At 33.4% G+C, this 17883-nt stretch overlaps 3 protein-coding genes across 4 annotated transcripts in view; 2 read left to right on the top strand and 1 right to left on the bottom strand.

The window, feature by feature from the left end:
• The first annotated feature begins 2 nt into the window (after positions 1-2).
• Positions 3-10367, top strand: LOC128187037 (WD repeat-containing protein 88-like). The gene is made up of 11 exons (XM_052857112.1): positions 3-219; positions 2528-2727; positions 3103-3166; positions 3257-3395; positions 3687-3813; positions 4031-4144; positions 5347-5417; positions 5548-5630; positions 6580-6648; positions 9124-9216; positions 10133-10367. The coding sequence occupies exons 1-11, from the start codon at positions 103-105 to the stop codon at positions 10271-10273; spliced, it is 1218 nt and encodes a 405-aa protein (XP_052713072.1). The 5' UTR covers positions 3-102; the 3' UTR covers positions 10274-10367.
• LOC128187034 (uncharacterized) lies at positions 10276-17762 on the bottom strand. Its single transcript, XM_052857104.1, has 5 exons — positions 17625-17762; positions 15356-15481; positions 13402-14892; positions 13225-13308; positions 10276-12984 (listed from the first exon to the last, which is right to left on the bottom strand). The coding sequence occupies exons 1-5, from the start codon at positions 17638-17640 to the stop codon at positions 12782-12784; spliced, it is 1920 nt and encodes a 639-aa protein (XP_052713064.1). The 5' UTR covers positions 17641-17762; the 3' UTR covers positions 10276-12781.
• Positions 17737-17883, top strand: part of LOC128187035 (TOX high mobility group box family member 4-B-like) — a 31337-nt gene continuing 31190 nt past the window's right edge. The window contains exon 1 of one of the 2 annotated variants that reach the window (XM_052857108.1): positions 17737-17848. The gene's annotated coding sequence lies outside the window, so the exon portion shown is untranslated. The remainder of the gene's footprint in view (positions 17849-17883) is intronic. The other variant, XM_052857109.1, reaches the window with a different exon arrangement.

The following is a 17883-nucleotide window of genomic DNA, read 5'->3' as shown; positions in this document are numbered from 1 at the left end:
CTTCGGAAACCAGGGACGCTTTTGGTTTTGAATTTAGTCCGAAATCCCTCGATTAGAGATACAAAAAATAACCAAGAAATGGTCTGAGCTAGAAGCATTAGCATGATTAGTATGACTACTCTTAGCGAAGATATAGATTATTTAGCTGTTGAGACTCAGTCGGAAAGTAATGACGGGAGAGCTAGTGCAGCGACCTGGGAACATGAAGATTTAGCACAGGCAAGACGGAACTATGATAGATATATTTTAAAAAATATAACTGTATTAAACGTTTTATTTATATTTATTAAAAAATTAATGTCAATGATGTTATCGTTGAAAAATTGGCGGGCAATATGCTGTTATGTGGGTGCTATTAATATAGTTGGTACAGTATATGACTCTTTCATTCAATCCTATACTCTGTCCCAAGATATTTTGGATTCACGTTTGGCTTAATTGTTTGATATTTATAAATACCTCAGGATTCAAACGATGTTCATTCAAAAGTATGAAAAATTTCCAAGATTTCTCAGTCAAAACGCCCCTGTTAGCTTATCAGGTTTCAATACAATGCTAAAAAATGCGATGTCTACGGAGATTTTGCATTGCAGCAAGCCCGGATGATAACGTTGAAATATTGCGCGATGTATTCCGAGTGTATTCCGAATGGAGAAAAGATGTAAACATTCCCCATTATAAATCTCCGTTAGGAATCTGTTTTCATTCCTGTGAATTTTTCCGAGTGAAAGATGATAATGTGTCAATGAAATTATCTTGGAAAATATCCCTTTCAACTATTTCAATTGCACTTCTTTCACAGGTAAGTATATTTTTATTAAAAATCGTCCAAATGTGCAGCATAAATATCTTGGGACAGACTATAGCTAGCTTTGATAAATCAATCCATTGATTGTATTTAATAGTTAGGTTTAATGTATGTGTTCCCCAACTTTGTACCCCTTCATGGTAACTTCGGTACTGCTCTTTCGCAGGGCAAGATGATAAACTTTGCCGAAGTTTAAGTAGGTAGATAATTAATTGACGTTACGTCATATTTCACCAAACCATGTCATTTTGCCCTGCAAAAGAGCAGTATTGCAGCTATAGACTATACCGTGAAGGGGTCTGATAGTATAACGCTATATTTTAAATATTTTCCCATTTACTATTAATATTATTGTTTTATAGTATAAGGATTAGATTTATTTTAATAATTAAGGTATTCAATGTATAACGAAGGGATATTGAACAGTTGAGGGATATTGAATCATTTTATCTAGTTAAATATGTATTGTTAGGTAACTATGAAAGTGAAATGAACCAAATTCACATGACAGACAACATATAAAGAGCTGGTCATTTTGCACCTTAAATTTTTTAAGAGTTATCTCCCCTTGATAAAGAAAAGAATTTTTTTATTTTGTCAAAATATCTGCGGTAAATGATTAATTTTATTTTATATCTTAATAAAGAGACAGTTTATGCAGGTATTAACCAAAAGAGTTTTACTAATCATAAGTTACTTTTTACAATATCTTAATAAAACATATGTTGCTCATAGACTCAATGCAAAATTCAAGGTGTAATTAGTTGGACCATAATCAACATTTTGAAAATTCCTTCGGTAGAGTATTCTATTTTGATAACACCTTCATAATGATATCATGATTAAGAATATCGGACCATTCATTTATTTGGTACAAAATGTGGCCGTTATACATCGAATACCTTAAGCTGATTTAGATAGGGAGCTAGCATGTATGTAAACTACTTTATGTTTCAAACAAGAGTTTAACATTATTTATAGCCTATATTTTTACTTTGAATTGTGCTTGCCCACCAGGGCCCGGAATTGGTAATAAGATGTCCTTTACCTTGATGATCTACGTCTTTCTAATGTTATTTATTTTTTGTACTGTTTTCTACCTCATCTTACAACCTGCTTGTAATCTTATTATTATTTATATACATGTATATATATTTTATATAACAGTCTGTCTCATTTGTTTCCAATGACATTGCATGATTTCAACATCGAAAACGACAATATGAATTATAAGTTCAAATTTTTGTCCTAAATGTAAATATATAAGTATTACATATAAATCCTTTTGCAATCAGGATCAAGGTAGGTTTCACCAAGATGATTACCATAAAGCATATTGGGCAAGATAATGGCACCCTTGGACAAACTTAAATGTTAAATTCATTATTTATATACTCTTACTCATAAAATGTATTTGCATCTGGTTTAATTTGCTGTTTCACTCGATCTGCTTAATATTTGAATGTGCATTCTCTATTTCATCACCCTATATCTGTTTTGAATGTATATATTTATATAGATTTGATGTATAGTTATTTTGAATTTAGGTTTTGTTGTGCTGATAATAAAATTGCAAGAACATTATTCTTAATGTTTTAAATCACTGAAAATTTATTTGATTGAAAATTAACTAAATTAACCACCATACCTCCACTTTAACATGTTTGTAGATATCATTGTGCCTTAATTTAATTAAATCTATTAATTGGATTGACTCAGGTGAAGATAAGGGTGTTCCGAGGGCACACAGATTCTGTGAATTCCTGTAACTACATCGACAATGACACAAAAATCCTGTCTGGGTCCTCAGACAAGTCGTCTCGTATCTGGGACATTGACACGGGGGAGTTAAAGCACCACTACACAGGGGGTCATGAAGGGGCGATCTCTGAGACTAGCATCAATGACAACAGTCGAAGGTGAGAGAGAGAGAGAGAGAGAGAGAGAGAGAGAGTACAATCTTAATATCTGATCATCAACATGTCTACCTCTTTTATCTTCTTTTTTATTTAATCCGTATGAAATAAAAATTAATTTCTCAAATTCTGCGGAATCAATACGGTATATGCTGATTGCAAGTATATTTTCATTTAAGATGATTGATTTTAAAATTATATATATATATATATATATATATATATATATATATATATATATATATATATATATATATATATATATATATATATATATATATATATATATATATATATGATCTACAAATTGAAAAAAAACCTCTAGTGTATATACATATAGTTGAATGTTTCAACACTGCATGTACTGATTACTTGTAGGTTTGTGAGCTGTGGATGGGATAAGAAAGTCCAAGTTTGGGACGTAGAGACAGGAAATATTTTGGTCAGTAAAATTTGCAACAGTAACAATTAACACTTTAATTAAAATCAATGTCATTAGTTGTTACACGTGACTTGTATTTGTGTGTTACAGTGGATGGGGCGACATGCTGGGATTGTCACTTGCTGTAGGTTTTCTCACGACGGAAAACTCGTCATCTCTGGCTCCGATCTAGATAACACACTGAAAATCTGGGACGCTAACTCCGGAGAGCTCCTCCAGAACCTTCAAGGTTGGAACAATAATCTGATAATCTATGTTGATTTGATGTAGACTGATTTTTTAAACACATCAACCCAATTCTCATACTAAACTACTATACCTAACTTTACCCTCACAAAATTTACATTTACTAGCAATCACAATATCTGTTTTAATTTTTAATTTTTTTTTTCGATGTATTTTGTTAACTTGGTTTATTTGATATTTTAAAAATTTCTGTGGTACTCGTGACAAATTTTCCCCTTTTTTTATATTCAGATACAGATGACTATTGTTACATCATTTTTATTCTCTGTTACAGACATGCATGAGAGCACCATAACAAGTTGCGTATTTGCTCCGGCGGATGACAAAGTTGTAACAACTTCTATGGACAGAACCTCCAAGTTTTACGATCTCCGGTCAAACAAAGTCACCATTCAGTTGGAGTAGGTCAATTAAATGTTGATCATTCTATATAACCGCATAATCATATACTAATTAAAAAGAATCTCATTAAATGTACATATCTACTTTAATAGATGTATGTACTACCAGTAATTAAAGCCCGTCCCGTATTTAAAATTAGTATCAAGAGCATGTAAGGTTTTTTATCACAGGAAACATTAAAAGATTAACATAACATACATCTTTGATTGCATTTAGAGGACATGTCAACATAATTGCGGATTGTGACATCTCTTTTGATGAGAGAAAGTTTGCTACAGCTTCCTGGGACAAAACCGTAAAGATCTGGGATGTGGCTACAGGAGCATACAGGTAAGTCATTGTAAGTCACTATGTCAGCCCTTTACGATTTTTTTTTACCCCCCCCCCCCCCCCCATCCGCATAAAAATATTTTGGAGAGGGCTACATTATTGCAGTTATCAATATGTCTCCCCAAACATCTCAACAGGTTGTTAGTCGGTATCAGAAGTCCAGATTGCTATTTGTGACAAGTTCTTATCATTTTTATGTTAAATTTCTTGAAACATTAAAAATCTATAGTGATCAGTCTGTCCGTCCATCCGTCTGTCCATCCTTTCATCCGTCCGACCGTCTGTCTGTCCAAGATCACTTGTCCAGATCATATCTTCTTTCCTCTTGGCCCAATCTGGGTCATACTTCATCCACAGAGTGCCTTTGGGCAAAAGGTGTGCAGTGGCCTTGAAACATGTTTCTAGGTCTAAGGTTAAGGTCATAGCACAATTATATATAAAATCATTGAATGAAGTTTGTTAGTCAAGGGTCAAGGTCATATTCAACCATACAAAAATCATTTTTCCAGAGCATATAATTTCCAGTTAGCCCTATTTGACTCATACTTCTCATAAACAGAACTTTTGAATAAAGGGTGTGTTGTGACCTTTAACCAATTTTTAAGGTTCAATGTGAAGGTCATAGCAGAATTATATGAAAATTCTTTGTTTGGAGCATACCTTTTCTCCTTGAACCAATTCAATGCAAAGGTCATAGCAGATCTCTTTATAATAAATTTTAGACCATAGATTATTTCCCATTTGCTTAATCTTGCTCAGGTTGAAAAAAAATGCCTGTATGCAGAGGATAATGAGATTGAATTAGAAGTTCTATGCCAGCTGGAAAATTTCTAAGTTAAAGGTCAAGGTCAAACAAAATTCTCTGAAATTCTTTTCATCCTATTGTCCGTTATTTAAGCTGGGTCCTTTGAGATGGTCACCATATCAATGTTGTCTAGTTATCATTCAGATTTATTCCTAGTATCCTGGTAAAGTGATGTTTATAATAAGGGTTCTGATTCTGTTTGGTAGGACCAGCGGATGGGTTTTCTCCAGGGGTTTCAGAAAGCATTGAGCGTAAAATTTTGTATATATATATATATATATATATATATATATATATATATATGAATTTATCAATTGGATTATTCTTAGTTATAAGTGATGTACTGGTGTACATGTTTTAAGGGTACCATTACAAGGGTGTTGATTTTGTTTGGTAGGACCAGCGGCCCGGGCTGTCTCCAGGGATCACACGAGGGCACGGTCAGCTGTTGTCAGTTCAGCCGGGACGGTAAGTGTACACAGACTTGACCCTAATCCATTGATGTTGCCAAAGAAATGTTAGTACCGTAGGTGTACTACCCGTAGTTTTATGTGTGCAGACGCATGTATTTAATCCCGGTTAATGACTCTTCTTAAAGGGCTTATGCTGGTGTCTGGTTCCTATGACAACACGGTAGTGGTCTGGGATGTGGATAATGAAATGCAAAAACTTCAGCTACAGGTGAGATGTAAAATCTGTCAAAGTTTAATGTTAACATTTCCCAGAACTCTCTCTTATTCAGCAATGATGATTCTATTACCTGGTATTTCCTTTCCATACTTGTATTTATATATACATGTAATCCGTTTTAATAAATGAAAATCATTATGTAAACACATTACAAGAACGGAATCATCTCCATTTCTCTAACACGGTAGTAACACCTTGTTTATTTAAATTAAAAGATAATAAAGTGTATCCTTTTGTATCAGCATATAAACTGATTTAAGACAGTATCCACTTTAAAAAACTTTAAAGCATATTCCTTACAATAAAAGTTTCTGCTATGATGTATATAAACTTTGATGAGAAAATTCCTTATGAATGACAACTAGTAAGTTATACAAAATTAACATTATGATTTTATAACCAACAAAATATCAAGTTTCAAGGTTTAATATACTATGGCAATAGCAGACCTATGTGTAAAATCCATGTCTAGACCAAATATCATTTCCCTTGGCCCTATCTGGCTCATAATTTACATATAGTGCCTGTGGGTGAAGGCTTGGCAGTGACCTTGAACCACTAAAATTTCATGTTTTAAGGAGAAGTGACCTCAAACCAAGTATTTAGATCAAAGGTCAAAGTTGCAGTAGACCTTTGTGTAAAATTCTTATTCTGACTCCATTTTTCTCCTCATATCTTTTACATGTACTTCACCAATAGAGTGCTTGTTGGAGACAGGATGTGCAAAGACCTTGAACCAAATTTCTAAGTCAGAGGTGAAGGTCAAAGAAAATTCCATCTAAAATACTTTTCATCCTGAAGCCCTTAAATTTGTTACAGGGTAAAGCTTTGAGATGGTCCCTATCTCAGTGGTGTTTAGTTTTAGTTGTTTTATTGATCATTATACTATTCTGTTATTTTCTGTGATCCAGGTTGCCATGACTTGTTTTTTTATTTTTAGGGTCATGATGATTGGGTGAATGATGTGTGCTTTAGCACAGACCAAAATAACATCCTGTCTGCCTCCAAAGTAAGATCTTCTGGCAAATTTTGATTTTTTTAACAGAAAACCAGCAAAAGTTATCATTATATAATCATTGTTGTCTCTCCTCTTTTGATATAAAACTGTGCCTTAACTTAGTCAAGACATAATTATACAGTAAAATACGGTTATAATAACAAAGTCCCAGGGATTGGCAATATTACTTTAATTGTTATACGCATAACTCGATCGTTAGATAAGTAAAGTTTACTATAGCATTGAATGATTTATTTTTGACGTCGTCATGTCAATAACTGCCGTCAGGTGAGCAGACAAATTGAATAACACGCGTTAGCGCGTTATCATAATTTGTCTGCTCACCTGACGGCAGTTATTGACACAACGACGTCAAAAATAAATCATTTAATGCTTATATTTACATTCCCTTACTAAAGAAATCAATTGTTTACTTAAATAAATCGATATAGAGTGCAGATCACGGAGGGAGTGAATAAGTAACAGCAAGAACAGCTGTTTTGTAAAACCGGTTTAAACAGGTTTTCATATAGACTGTTGAGATGAGATCGACGAGCACGAAAATATAATCCATGATAAATAACTCTTGAAATGTTGCTTTTAACAATAAAGTCAACTTTTTGTTGAATAATTATAAAACATGATGTTTTGACAACATTCATGAAATTCATTTTTAACCGATAACATAGAAATCACTGTTTGAGAACTACTTATGTAAATTACTCGTAAATTCATACGCAGTGAATAGGTGTTGCATTTAGAGGCATTTAAACATCACGGAATTTAATGGAAAAACACAGTAGAATGTAAATATAACTGGTTATTAAGTCACGGGAATGAAATTCACTTCGTTGTAAGCGTCAATTCATTATAAGCATGTATGCTATAACTGTGTTCTACTGTTACAATACCGGTAGTTACAAGGACATATAACAGGTTTTCCCTCAGAGTATATTATATATTTCAAAGGTCTTTTTTATATGCTAGAGTAAAAAAATATCAAAAATGAGAAGTAGTATAAATTTTTCCAAGGATGAATACACACAATTAAGACACCTACTTATTGTTGCACTATATTGCTCTTGTTTGTCACATGATCTTGACAAATGATGCCAACTTCGTTACAATATGATGCCATGTGCACTCATCGAACATCTGATAAATGTCAACTTATCCTTCAGAGTGCATGTTTCTCAGACTAGCTAATATATATTAACTGTTGCTATTATAATATAAATTAATTTTTTAAAAAGGTTAAACAGTTTGTATGATAAATATATGTGATATAATTAAAGGTTATTAATAAACAGTTTGTATGATAAATGCTTGATAGGATTTTTACATTTGCATTAATGATTTACTTTAAAGGGTAGAATTTATAAGTATAATATGTGTTGATACTTTTTGAAGATTGCAAGTTCATATGACAAATATTCTTGAAAAGATTGTACACTAGCTTATGAATATACATGTACTTGGCATGAATTTGCAGTTTCTTTAAAGAAATAAAATATACTTGATAATTAATGATTGATAGGGCAATTCATATAATATGGATTTACTTGATATGATAGTACAGTTCATTATCTGTCTGATTAAAACCATTGTCCATCTCTTTAATACACTCGACAAAGTCTGACAGGTATAGATAAGAGGTCACTTTCCAGCAAACTCTATACATTTGCATACAATATTTTGAAGAGTTCCATTATATTTTTTGTAAAGCAGTGAAAGCTAGCCCACCCCTGAATGGTCAGAAGTACAGGTCATGTGAAGATGACCTCCTATTGATACCTATCAGACATAAAACATAAATTACTGTAAAACTCAGTTATGACAAACTCCATTGTCGGAACCCACAGGTTTTCTATATATCCATTACACTGCTTTGAACTGATAGAAAACCCATGGGCTCGGACGATGAGCGAACTCCTACTTTACTTATATTATCCATATTTGTTATAACTGTGTAACAAATTTGCAATACAAAAATAAGCATATTAGCAGTTCATTATAAATAAGTTTTCTTCCATATAACCACCATTTGTGTTTATTAAGGTACTATTTATATAAGAATACTTTTTTTTTTAACTTTAAGAAAACTGATTGGAAATAGAAAAATAAATGTGAATAGAAATTCATTCAAACATACAATTATGCAATAAGTCCTGCTGAATTTTAGCAATTTAAAACAACTCATTATAATGATGTAAATTTCATTATATTTAAACTCTTCATGACTAAAAATCAGTTCGCTATATCACTATATTCCTTATAACCGAGTTCCTTAAAATCATATTTTACAAGGACTTGTTAAGAGTTTTTCTGGGGATTCATAAATAATTTCACTATATTTGATATTTCACTATGTCCTTGTTTGTACTAAACTAGTTTATTTTTTCTTTTCATTTCATAAATAGTCTTGATAGGATTTTACATTTTATATAATGAATATTGTACATTATATGTAATGAATATAATTGATAGGATTGTACAATCCGTATGTGGAATGTCCAGGATACTGAAAAAATTCCAGTCGTCCTGGAAAGGAAGAAAGCAATGGGACTAAGTATTATGAAGGTACCTTATTTTTTTAATCTGTATTAATGAGTATTATAGATTATTCTCAATGTTATTTCAACACCATATATCTTTAAATTATATAGAGGAAAAAAATTTGGTCAGTTGACTACATTTTGGGATCTTTTTATTGAACAAATATATAATGACTCTAGTATTAAGCATTAAAGTTCCAAAATTCAACTGCCCTCAATTGCCTAAGTCCTTTCACAATTGGCGAACAAGCAGAAGTAACAAAATAATCGAAAAATCATGATTTGGATTGTAAACTGTTGCTGAAATAATTGCATATGAAAAAGTATTGATACGAAATTTGCACAATCTAAAGAGACCATTGTCAGATGCAAACGCATTAGGTCTTGCAATTTATCTTGATTTATATGCGATTGTTTTACAATGAAAATGAGTGTTGTAAGATAATGTGTAGGATTGCACAAATGATCATGTTTTCAGACGATTGAACATGTGCAGATGTGATTAGATGTGTGGGGCTTGTGCGATCATGTGTTCCATTTTACGATTTATTATGTTTGTGAGAGTAGGAGGGGTTATATATACCGCTCGTTTCCGACACTCTCCGGTAGATATACGGTAGTTTAATGCAAGAGAAGATGCAGCCCAAAAAACCCAGAGATAGCAGCATTCATGGTCAATTGTGGTCTGAAACAGAGATGTTTATACAGGGTATATACACTAGTGTTGCGTCTAAATAGTGTGCATGTCCATAGTTTGAGGAAAATTGATGCAACCATTAAAACACATGCAACGAATGCGAGACATCATGCAATGTATGCGAGCGCTCGCTCAAAGCTAAAACTTTCCAATGGCAAAGTGTTAAAAAGTGCTTGTATGCTAATTGTGAAAGGGCCTTCACAGTAGTCAAAGTAGTCTTCACATTGAAATCTTTTATTTTCAGTGTTCAAACTGTGGAAAGCCATTTTCAATTTCTCAGATGGACAGTTTCCGTGACAACACTATTTGTGTTTTTTGTCGTCTACAGAATCGTGAGCAGGAAATGATATCCATCATGAACTCTGTCAGAGTTGATGAAGACTAACCCTCTGTGATATGATAACTTTATTTTCTTCAATGTGTTACATGTATATAAAAGTTAATCTTTAATAAATTATTGAACAGTCAGATGAAATATTTGTACATAATGTTTTCTTACTTCCATAGTAAAATAGTAGTTAAAGATGTTAGTAGTATTTATGAATTATAATTTTGTAGCTAATGACCATAACAACAAGTTGATTTTATGAGCCAGCTATAAAATCCTTCATTTATATCGCTCCAATGATAACATTTTATTATTAAAGTGCAAATGCATTGCTACATCGAGCATTACATGTGATAGTCATCAACAAACAACAAGTTTGACATATTAAATCATTTATCATCACAGACAACATAATTATATAGGATGTTTACATGACAATCAGTAGAAAACGAACTGTATTTAGGATCTCGATCACCACATTTAGGTCAAGGTCATGATAATTCAGATCAAGATATTTGGATTATATGTATTTGGATTGACATGACATAATCAGTATACATTCTTGTCATCATTATGTTATGTTGGACACACAGAAAATCAATTTAAAGACAAAAGGTTAATTAAGAAATTTAGAGATTTAAATAATAATTTGCAGATTTGAAACAGGGGCAATTGTTCTTATCTGAGGATCAATCAACATGTATAATTACAAACAGGAAACTCAACAACTGCTGCTGTGGTAACGAAGCACTTATAAAACAGAGATTAGATCTCCATAGAGCTGAGCAGAATATAAACAGAATAGTATAAACCAATTAGACAGGAGTTAAAAAAAAAATAAAAACTTGGTACATGTACTGGTACAATTAAACCTCACAATGACAATGTTGTAAATTCCCAAAATTATTACCTTCTAAGTGACCAGTCTTAAAAAAAAAAACAACTTATCAAGTTGTATTTCTACCAAACACTGTTTACAATCTGTTGACTTGATTTATCTATTGACTCATATTTGAGTTGATTTATCTATTGACTCAAGATCAAGTTGATTTATCTATTGACTCATGTTGAGTTAATTTATCTACAGTAAAACTCGTTTAGTAAGAACAAGGATATAACAAATTTTCTGATATTGCAAAGTTTTTTGGAATCCCTGGTAAAATAATATAATGACTTGTGTCAGAGTTGATTTTTTAGTTACCTTATGTCTAAGTTGACTTGCACTGACTTACTAGTATGTCTGAGTAATTCTCATTAAGTCATGTAAGTTAATGAAGAGACATGCACATTAAAAACAATATTACCGGGTAAGTTTTAAATATTTTAAACCAAGTATTATATGAACGAGATAAACATCTGCAAGAGCCAAACATATTAATAGTTATAAATCACACAAGCATACAAAAACCATTTTTAGAAATATTAACCAAAAAATACAAATGCTCAAGGAATTAATTGTTTTAAATTACCTTACCTCTAACAGAAAGAACAACATAAAGAAAAATTATTGAAAAAAAAACAGTAATAAACTCAATAATAAAAATTACCATGAATACAAAAACAAGCTATGCAAAACACTTGGTCTGATATAAACAACCAATATTGATTTTTGATTAAAATCTTTTCATTGGAAGTTACAATGATGGTCAAATATTTATAGATTCAAAATCATAGATACCTGGTATATATATTAATCAATCCTAAACAAAAAAAATAGGCATGATAAAAAGGTCGAATTTTATTCGGAGGTCAAAAATATTATTTCTCTTTTACAGAGAAACAGACCTGCTTTCATATTCTTTTTATTTGTGTATTAAATATTGAACATACATCAAAATTTTAATTTTTGTTTCTCTTAAGTTATCTTAAGAGTCCTTATTAAAAAACAAATATGACTAATTCTAGAATGTTTTTATGTCTTTCTTTGGATGTGTTACAGGCGCTTAGGATTTGCTCCTGATGTTCTAAAAGCTATGTATGATCAAGGAGTAATGTTTTAGGCTTTTAACCATTAAGGTTATTAAAACTAGTCATTTATAATAACAGAATGCCATATTGAAGAGAGCTAATCTCTGACTCTTGAAACCATAGCAAGCAATTAAGAAGATATATACTTTACGTCATTTAAAGATATCGGTCAACAGAAATAAACAGTTCTTGTAATGATCAAAATATAACACACATATTATTTGTCAAGTAATTTATAAGTCATTACATTTAAAAACAACCAGATGCCTGAGAGGGTCCAGAAAATTTTTGCGGGGGGGATGGGGGGGGGGGGGGGGTTTAGACGGATAATTGTGGTACCAAGCAAGGTCAGAGGTCTATTTGCAGTAAATTTACTACATTAATATAATAAAATTGAATTTTCCACGAGGAGTTCAGACCTCCCCATCTAAATCAGCACATGCAAGGATGAACACTTCAGAGACCTGAAAGAGGTAATTAACTGGTGCTATTTCGATACAACCTCGAAATACAGTTCAAATAATTCACAATAAGGAACACCTGCAAAGTCTCAGGGAAAGTTTACCCTTTGATAACTTTAATTACAGAGTTTGAAGCTTAAGAATTTTTTTTTGCTTCATCATTTGAATCTAATGACCTCTCCTGACTGATTTCCATGGTAACACCATGCTGATTGGTTGTTGAAGTGCCCTCTTTTTCACTGGAACCCTGGCGACCATGATGTCTTTTTAGATGGATTTTGAGAGTACTATTCTGAGCTGTAGCATATTCACAAAATGTGCACTTGAATGGCTTCTCACCTGTAAATAAATAAGACAGAAATACAATGACTAATGCTAAACTGCTGATGACTTGCATAAATACCTAAAATACCATATATAGAACTGTTTTTTTCTGCAGTTGCAGTTCCTTTTACATGTACTAGTATCTCCAAAAAACATGATAAATGATAGTTATCATTTGTGCAGGAATTATTGGACTAAGCAGCTCTCTCTGAAAACTCTCTCTCCTTCCATAACTCTCTCTTTCCTGTTCTTTACCTGTATGAATCCGAATGTGGACTTTCAGGTGACTTCTTTCTACTGTGGAATAGTCACACTGCTGGCACTTAAAAGGTTTGATGCCTGAAAAATTCAGCACAATGTCAAACACCAACTTACATGTGTACGCATTCTTAATCAAACAGCAACATTTAAAATGCTTAACTTGTCTCCTACCTGTGTGTTTACTCATGTGCTTTTTGAGGTGAATTCTCTGATTGAAGGCATTGTCACACTGGTCACATTTATACGGCTTGGTGGTCGGGTATCTTCGCTTTCGCCCAAGCTTTCCATCAGCCTCTTCACCAGATTGGTCATCTTTATCATTACTTTCAACGCACTCTGAAGAGCTTGGAACCAGATTAAATTGCCTGGTGGCCTGTGAGATTAAGGAGGGAATATCGATGCCATATATGTGGGAGTCAGATGATACAGAATTAGAAATACGGCCGGAATTTGAGGAGAGATGATAACCACTGAGAGTTGATACGGAAGAGTTACGGTCACTGAGTGTGGAGGATGGACTGTTGTCTGATTGTATGTCATGTTCAGTGGAAGTTGAATTTGTATCAGATCTGCTGGTCTTGCTTGTGTCTAAAGCTTGTGTAGGAATTGTATAGGAAATTGGAATGGAGAAAACTGCTCTTGGCTTGATGTAGAAACTGCCTCGGCTGGGTTTCTGGGAGTTTGCCTTTGAAGTTGAGTCCCTGGTCATGCCTGTCATGTGGATCCCCATGGAGTCTCCATGGTTACTGTCAAAGTTGGTAGTTCTCATGGATTCTGGGGAGGTCTCATTGTTCGACCTCGAGGTCAATACTTCTCCGGACTCAGGCTTCAGGTCAATGTAAATCGTCCCTTGACTTCTGCTGGCAGGTCGCCTAAATGATGAGTCCCGAATACCCAGCATCCTCCGCCTGTTGAATCTTGTTCGCCAGTAGGAAGGCACATGTTTGGTCTCCATATGTCTTTTACGTTTTTTTGGGGCTACAGCATAGCAGCACTTCTGTAAGCTCTCATGGGTCCCTGGAATGACCTCCACCCCACATTCCTGACTGGAACAGCAAGCATCCTCACCCTCCAGAGCCTCCTCTGCTATGTCTTCTTGTCGTTCACACCTGTTGTTACCTTCCTCCACTGCACCACTATCCCCTGTACTCTCTGGAAATGTGGAATCTGTATTCCTGATAGCTGTGCCACCATAAGCACTGGAATTATATGAGGATGGGTTCACCATTGCACCTTGATTGTTATTTTCTGTGCTGAATGTTGGCACATTTTCCTTCTGTAATTCATGAGATACAGTTTGTGTGCTGGTTGGGGAGATGGAAATTCTAGGAATCGTGGAGGCACTCCCTGTAGAACACAGCCCACTGAGGCGCAAGGCGGAGGCCTCCTCCGTCCCCTCCAGTTCTGTAAGGCTGGGACTCTCTTGGAACCCTCTGGTTGTCTCATTATCTGAGAGTCCCACATTGAATCTGGTGATGAGATTCACTGGGATATCATTATTTACATTTATTGGTAGTTCATTTGTTTGTGTCTTGGACGCAAGCACTCCATTTCTATATGGTCCATTTTCAAGAAAAAGCTGGAGGTTATGGGAGACTTTGGCATGTTTCAGAAGTCCCACTGCAGTCATGAATCCCTTGGAACAAGCAGAACACAGCAAACCTATCAAAATAGAAATCTAAGAGTAAACACCAGATTCTCATGCTACATGGTTTAGGTTGCCTTTATCCATCACATTTCAAGATTCCTAAACACAATAACACAGCAAACTTAATTAACTTACTATTGTCCAAATACTAAGTCAGTATGAAAATAGGTATTTTATCATACTAAAAAAATCTTTATTTTTTTTTTTTTATTTATATTTTTTATTATTTATTATTTTTAGTTTGGTGTTCACTTAATTTTGTTGTCAGACAATAGGCCAATGGGCCACATAGCTCACCTGAGCAACAATGTCATAACCCGACCTAACTCTGATATAAGCAGCTAATAGTATCATTCATAATACAGTACAAAATCAATAAATTGCATCATTCATTTTTTTTAATACTTCTTTGGCTCAGGTGAGCTAAAAAAGAGAAACTTGACACAAGAACTCTTTGATAAGATAAGAGGGCGTCACCTGGTTCAGCTTCCCCACTGGAGAGCACATCGCAGTCCTTCTTCTTGTGCTCAATAAATGTCACTATGTTTTTCAGTGGGAATTCTGAGAGGCATTTACCACATGTCAGGTAGTCATTTGCATCATCTAGTAAAAAAAAATTCATAAAATTCTAAAAGTTCATATTTTTAAAAATAAAAATGACAGTAAAATTCACTGTTACATTGACATTTTCCTTTTCATTAACTTTGGGAATTAGTATAACATGTATATAAAGCAGAGGAAAATATGATTATATAAATATCAACATAAGGGCATCTTTTAAATATCTTTTTAAAGGTCAAATATGTATGCAAAGTAGTTTAATTTGTAGTCACAAGGCAATGACTAATAATCTGTTCAATTCTGTATATACATTTGCAAATATGATTCATTGTATTAACCTATAGGATAGCGAAAATGTTCAATACTGTGTGAATGATGTCACAATGATTATCGCATGTGCTTATCATCTGGCAGTTGCAATAATGTAAATGTTAAAACAGGATTGTTATATTAATGATTCTAAATGATTTGCCATTCTTAAACGTAAACATAAGACTATTAATAAACAGCACGGTCAAAAAGTTCACCAGGATATGTACTTGGTTGGTAAGTAATCAAATGTTCTGAGAGGTCCTTCGGGCTGCAAAGGATTTGATCACGTGTCGTGACCAACCAAGTTCATATCTAGGTGAACTATTTGAACTTGCTGTTTATTTCTTAAGTATACTACCTGCTGATAAAGGGAATCACCATATTTATTATGATATTAGAGCTATAAATTCACATTAAATTTTATCTATTTATTATGAGAATGTTAACCTGATTAGATTTTCTGAATCAGGTGGAATCTCAGTGATATGTTTTACAGTGCAATCGTTGGGACAAAGACAGCATAAATTGAATTAAAAAATACACACATGATTTTCAAAATATTTTACCCTCCAGTATACACATCTATACATGTGATAAACATATATGTTTCACTATATCATTCATTACATTGAACAGAAACATGCCTAGTTGGATCCACCTATGTACTGTATTAATATTCATTGTGCTAAAGGTCGCATACTCAGTCTAGACATTGTGACGTCATGTTAGTTGAGCAGACTTAACTCGACAACTTCCATCAAAGTAACAATGCTCTGAACAACTAGCCAAATAAGCTGATTAAAACAACCAGCTGCAAACCATTTTTTAGAATCAAAAGATTGTTTTATTAACATTTGTAATGCATGACAGTTTTCAAATGCATTGTTACCTTTTCTCACAAGAACACGACGTTGGTAGCCATATGTAATTTACACGGAATTGTGGGTATGATTCTGACTACAGAAAATTCAGCTTGTCAAAGGGAGTACGTATTGGTTCGAATTTTCTGTTTGCCAAGGCGTTGTCGTTAGAGCCTGCAGTACTTGCTGGCGCTTTGCACTGGCAACTGCGTTCGCTATTCATTAAAGGTCTAGCTAGCTTTCATTAAATTTATCACCCAAGGATTAAAAGATCTAATATCGATCATAATGAAAGAATTGTATTTGGGAATGGGGGAGAAAAGGGTTAATAACCCTTTCTATTGAAGATATATCTTGGTTAGTGCAGTGGTATATTCATGAGTCATTAATATTTTTTATGGACTAAAACTATATCTCGTAAAAATGAGATATTATCTCGGAAAAACAACTATTATCTGATGAAAATGACATTATAGCTCAGTCATGAGTAAAAATTACATTTTATCTCTTGAAACTAGATAACCAAAGATTTGAGATATTTTCTGCGATTCCCACTTGAATTTAGATATCAATACAAAATTTATGACATCACAACTACCAAACCATTATCAGTTGCATAATCATCAAATACATGAAATCCGTTCATAAAGATTATAAAGAGACTTTCCTGACATTTCTGTGAATAATCAGAGACGTATATATTATGTCCCTGGAATCATCAAAAAAAGTTTCATCTAATCATCTGTTCATACAGAGACATAAATAACAATGTTTTTTATGTCTCTGGTTCATAGGTATTTCATAATTGTCAAAATTTTCAAATTTCATTAAACACGCCTGAGTTTTAAAATGTTTTAATATGTTTAATTTGAAATTAAATTATCAAAAAATGAAATGATGAAATTCATCATACAGTTACAACGTGTGCATGTCAACAGTCACGTGTTGTCCAGAGGACCCGAGGTCAAATGCCATAAAGAAGACTATTAATTCATGCTACAAAAGTGGCCTACCCGAGAGTTCGCCCATGTTTTTTTACTTCTCAGCGGTTCGCCGACTTGCTTCTCATAACAGAGCTTCACGTTACTATAGTCAGATTGTCACACGGCACTTGCTCCACTCCTCTAAGTCTGTGTGCAAAAGTCCGTCTTATTCTCCTTACAAAATGTAGCACACGGTGTTTATTAAATCACCTGGCGATTACGTCAAACCTTGCAAAATATCAAGACCACAGTGGGTAAACCCATGTCTCATATTTACTAAATTCACGTA

Source organism: Crassostrea angulata, chromosome 6 (assembly GCF_025612915.1).
Source record: "Crassostrea angulata isolate pt1a10 chromosome 6, ASM2561291v2, whole genome shotgun sequence".
NCBI classification, from domain to species: Eukaryota; Metazoa; Mollusca; class Bivalvia; order Ostreida; family Ostreidae; genus Magallana; species Magallana angulata.
This window is presented reverse-complemented; position numbering and strand designations above follow the sequence as displayed.